Here is a 5428-nt window from a genome sequence, read left to right on the forward strand (position 1 = left end):
TGCACATCGAGGGCATGTTGTGTTTAACGCTGAAACATTTAGTGGAGCTCCTATAGACGCTGCACAGGAAACTTTATTTGTTCTTGTGCAGCTTCTTTCTGTTTCGTTTCCGTGTTTGATCTCTATCTTTATTTAAACTACAAACAAAGAGCTCGACTGCACCTGGAGATAAAAACCAATCATCCTGTTCCAGTAAATGAACACGAGCTGTGTCCGACTTCCCTTTTTCATGTTGTGATGTTCACAACGATCAAGTGCAGCGTTGGAGCCCCCTGGTGGCGACGACGGGGGACGACCGGCTGAAACGGAGCCTGAGAACCCCAGAGGTACGATTACACCAGAGAGCTGCGAAACAAACGCCGTCCTGAAAGACAACAACCGGCTGATTGCGTCTCGATGTCATCACCCCCCAAAACCGAACACACAAACAGGCCGAGGCAGCTTTTTAAAAGCAGCGTGAAGAGCAGCGCTGGTTTCATCCAGGAGGAAGCTTTGTGCTGCAAATGAAGTAAAAAACATAAACCAGCAGCATCTTTAACTCCACTTGGAGGCTTTCGGTCGGGGGGATTAGACCAGCACCTCACCGGATTTAACAGTGAATTTAAGTGAACCTTTGATAGCTCCGGCCTTTGTTCATGTAAATCAAAGCACATCTCTAAACCTCCTCTGACTCTGAGCTCATTATCGCACACTTTTTAGCTTTGTTTTGTGAGCAAACCCACTTAGTTTACCTTCCACATGTCGTTCGTGTCGCTCTGACAATGTCACGGGTCGACATGGCTCCACCTCGGGGGGTTATCTGTCCTGTGACCCGCTCATCGGGTCGATGGGGGATCGAAGCTATAAAAGCAGGATCGTGGAGAAGCAGCCTCCACTCCTGCTCCAGTATGTGGGGTCTGCTGCTCTGCTGCCTGGTGGCTCTGGCCAGTAAGTTCTCATCCGTTATTTCACCTCCTTTGTCTTTATTCGTCTGCCTTTTAAAGCAAAATGTACTGTAAAAGCTGCTCTGCTGCCTTTAAGATGCACTCGAGCTGATTAATTAGTCGTCTTATAAAGTGTGAATGTGTAAAATTAAATCAGCTGAACTCGAGGAAACGAGTTCAATAAACCTAAAATATTAAGTTGAATCAACTCGTCACAGGCAGACTTACGTGAAGAGTTTTTTCTGTTTAATTTTGAGAATTTACAGCATTTTTTTTTTTCTCACAACGATCTGACTGCTTCGGTTAGAGTGAGATAAAATATAAATCTGCAGGGGAACGACGAACCGTTTTAATTATTATGAAAAAAAACTATAACAATTTTATGGTTTTTCTTTTGTAAAATTAGAAAAAGTGTTTCCTGAAGTCTGCTTTTGTTTCCTACAAGATTATTTTTCATTGTTTTATTCATTCAACTCAACATTTGAAGTTGGATTCGTGTTAATTAATGTAAACATAAATGACATATTTTAAATTTAGTTCACTAGAAATGAGCAGAACTGTGTGTAAATACCATCAAACACATCAGGACTGATGATAAATTCATTTATGATGTTTTCCAGCTCATGTGAAGTGAGCTAAAACAATCAAATTATGCTGTCTGATGTTATTTACAGTTTTATTTTCTGTTAGTTTTCCAAAGATGTTAAAAAAAACACACTTTTCTCATTGCTTCCTCTTGATTTGGAGCATTTTTTAGAACATACATACAAAAAAATCCAATAAAAATTAAGCTTACTGTATATTCTCATATATATTTTAACACTAACATCGTCTCTTTTAAACTTCCAGCCAGCCAAAGTCCCCAATATGGTGAGTCTCTCTATCTTGCTCATACAGTCAAAGCATAGCAATAATTTGATCACATTTGAACAAAAAGTGAGATTTAACACTAAATAAACACTTTCCAGAGCCTCGCCTGAATCCCAAGAAAACCTACGAGTACAAATACGACGGCGAGGTGAACTTCGGACTCGGGATGCCGAACTCGGCCGAGTCTGGCGTGAAAATGTCCTGCATAGTCAAGATCAGCGGCGCGTCTGCACAGTCCTTCGCCCTGCAGGTAGGAACCACAGCAGAGCCCCGTTTAATGTCAGAAACACTGTAAAGCAGCAGTTAATTCTGTATATTATTCATAAAACAAGTGGAATAAGTGGCAGCGCACCATCTGGTGCTCATCATTTAATGTGTTATTTGGAGGTTTATGTAATGAATATTGTTAGAAAGACTGTAAAATACAGTCAAATTCCATGTTTCTGATGCAGTCGTGGAGCCAATAATAAAGAACAACAATAATAATATTAATGAGACATCAGCACAAAGTTTCTGGAGAACAGTTCATGAAGCAACGTTTAGACTTTGGCAGTTATGAATGTAATTGATAACCTCACACTGATGCCATGAGATAGGACATTTATATATATATTTTTATATTCTGTTAAAAAAATATTGGTTTCTGAAACATATGGAGGTGACTATGTTANAATTGTTATTTAAGTCCATTATATTACATTAAATTATATTAAATGACATTACAGCATATCATATATCATAAAATTGCATATTAGATTAAAATATAACATATCATATTACATATTATTCAAAAGTCTATTACATTGCATTATATCATCATATTGCATTACAGCATATTATAGAGAATAGAATAGAACTTTATTGATCCTTTTGGTGGAAACCCCCACTGAAATTGCTGATATATGAATGTATCATAAAATTAGATTATAATATTTCATATTATAATAATATATTTGTTATCAAATTTAATTCTTATTAGTTCTTAAAAAGTCTATTATATTGCATTAAATCATATCACATTAAAGCATGTCATATAGCAAATTATGGCATATTAAATTATAATATTACATATTATATTCTGGTATATAATTATCAGCTATTAAAAACAATTTTATCACATTACAGCATATCATATATAAATATAATATTTTATAGCATATTGTGGCTCATTAGATTGTAACACTGCTCTACACCCATTATGGTGTCAAAGGTTTTTGAGCTGATTTTGGACAATGTGCTGAATCTAAATATTACGTCGGTTTTGCTCAATGAGGTCAAAATTTTGATTTGATGAAACGCAATTTACTTTTATTTACTAGTACAAATACTCCAAATTTTGGATCATTTAGCTCATGAAAAGGATTAGAAAATGAAATGTTTCCTCTAAAATCTGATTTCATATGAGAAATACTCAAATAGATTAATTGCTGATGTCAAGAAATTTAATTGATTTAGTGGCAAAATCGATTTTTTAAAAATTGAGCTGACCTGATACAGAGATAAGCAGATTTCATGTTTGGATTCAGCGTTGCAAAGATGTCCTAAATCAGTTAAAAAATCCTAGACACCTTCAAAAATCTATATTTTTTTGTAACCCAGTGTAATCATTTGTATTATATTATTATTATATGTCATTATATATTACATAGATTAGATTAGATTAGATTAGATTAGATTAGTTTAGCCGTAATCGACAAAAAAGTTGTTTTATAGTATTTTTTTTTAGCAATTCTTGTTTAATAGAAAGATTTTGACCAGTTATAAGTTCTTAAAGCTGTGAGATAAATGCAGCAAAAGTAAAACTACATGTAAACAATAAAGTAAATGTACTCGAATACTCTCCACTGTGGATTACACTCCACGTCCTGTGTCCTGTGTGTCGTTCCAGATCCAGGAGGAGTACTACCGGCTCTTCAAAAACGTGCCGTGTTGCTTCGAGTGCCTGAGATGAGCCCAAGGTCGACCTCCAGCAACGACATCGCCGCTTATTTTTGTAAAATAATAAAAAACGGAGGAATAGTTTAGTTCAGAATAAAGGAGAACACCTGTAGTTCCTGAACGTTCTGTCGTCCACCTGCTTCCTTTATACTCAACAACTTTCTACGCAATAAAACCACACACAGATATACCAGAATGTTCTCAGTTTAATTCACCGCCTTTGTTCCCGCCTCGTGTTTGACCTGTAAATTATTAAAACGAATCGTACGTATGTCCATGTGCAACATCGCTGGTCTGGTTTTAATGTGTTCCTCCAACACGATTAAATATGAATCCTCGTGTTTCTGCTGAATAATGCATTGGACGGTTGGGTGGCGCCATCTGCTGGACGACAGGAGAAACACACTTTCCACAAACTCAAAAAATGTGACTTTTATTCCACATGCTCGGAGATATTTGGAATAAATCTGTGTATTTTAAGTCCGCTTGGGCCACACCAGGTTGATAAACTAAATTTAACAAATACGAAGAACCTCCTGAAGTGGATTTGCTCCTGTCGTGACATTCGATTAATAAATCCAGAATAATTAAACCACAGAACATATCTATATATATATTTAATGAGAACACAAACAAGCTGCCGGTCGGCCCACAAGGAGGAAGTTCAGGGTCTTTGCTGGTCACGCTGTAATTAACCCACATTTGGGAGGTGAGCGGGGAAGTTAATTAATTAATAATGAAAACAGCATCTGCACTGATAATTAAACCAACGAGGAGTTTGCGTGTGTCTCATTGTTATTGAAGAAACAGGAAAGTCCTTTTTGGTGAATAAATCTAAACATTGTGCAGCTCCTGGTGGAGACGTTAAAGCCTGAGATGACCTAAACCTGCTCGTTTGGGTCGAGCGGAGCTTCTAAATGACCCCGTTCGGCTTCATGCAGTCATTTTTTTTTGTGATAAATTCTGCTCGACGGCTGCCTCAGATTTGACGGACATGTCGGCTCATTGGTCTGAACGAGATGTTTTTCACTTCAGCTTTAGTTCAGGCTGATCTCTGTCCTGAAGACTTTGAAGAAGTTGTCCACGTCTTGATTAGAGTAATTCTCTGTGTGAGGGCCTAATCTGCTCTTTAATGTCTGTGTTCTGTCTGTTATTCTCTTTATTTTATTGACTTGTATTCAGATTTGTCTTTTTGTGTTTTGCTGTTTTAACTGTGCAACACTTTGGTTCAAATCCTGTAGTTTTTAAATAAAATACGTGACTTGTTGACAAATTAAAGGCAAAACCTGAATCTATTAAGTCCTGCAGTGACGGGAATCAGATGGTTTTGATATATTATATGATGTCATAGGGCTGCAGGGTGGTTTTGGTGGTTAGCATCGTCGCCTCGCAGCTAGAAGGTCGGCGGTTCACGTCCCGGTGAGGAGGTGATAGACTGGTTACCTGTCCAGGTGAACCTGCGACCCCAGTGACGATAAAGGTGTAGCGATGATGGACGGATGGATTGATATTATATTATAAGCTAATATTTGGGTCCCAGACACTTTGAGAATGATTGCAGAGATGCACAGGAGCTGTTGTGGCAGAACTCTGACACCCAACATGTTGGATTTTCCTTTAATTTGTCCTCCGTCTACATGCTGCACGCTTAAAAACAAACTGGTGCATTATTTGCTTTTTTTTTTAAGTTCAGTTCA

At 37.4% G+C, this 5428-nt stretch overlaps 1 protein-coding gene across 1 annotated transcript in view; it reads left to right on the top strand.

Moving 5' to 3' along the window:
* Positions 1 to 776: 776 nt before the first annotated feature.
* vtg3 (vitellogenin 3, phosvitinless) overlaps positions 777 to 5428 on the top strand; it is a 41979-nt gene continuing 37327 nt past the window's right edge. Inside the window, 2 exon segments of the mRNA XM_008296938.1 lie at positions 777 to 927; positions 1892 to 2043. Coding sequence (XP_008295160.1) covers positions 777 to 927; positions 1892 to 2043 — 303 coding nt within the window.

The sequence above is a fragment of the Stegastes partitus genome, unplaced genomic scaffold (genome assembly GCF_000690725.1).
Source record: "Stegastes partitus isolate 25-593 unplaced genomic scaffold, Stegastes_partitus-1.0.2 Scaffold1169, whole genome shotgun sequence".
NCBI classification, from domain to species: domain Eukaryota; kingdom Metazoa; phylum Chordata; class Actinopteri; family Pomacentridae; genus Stegastes; species Stegastes partitus.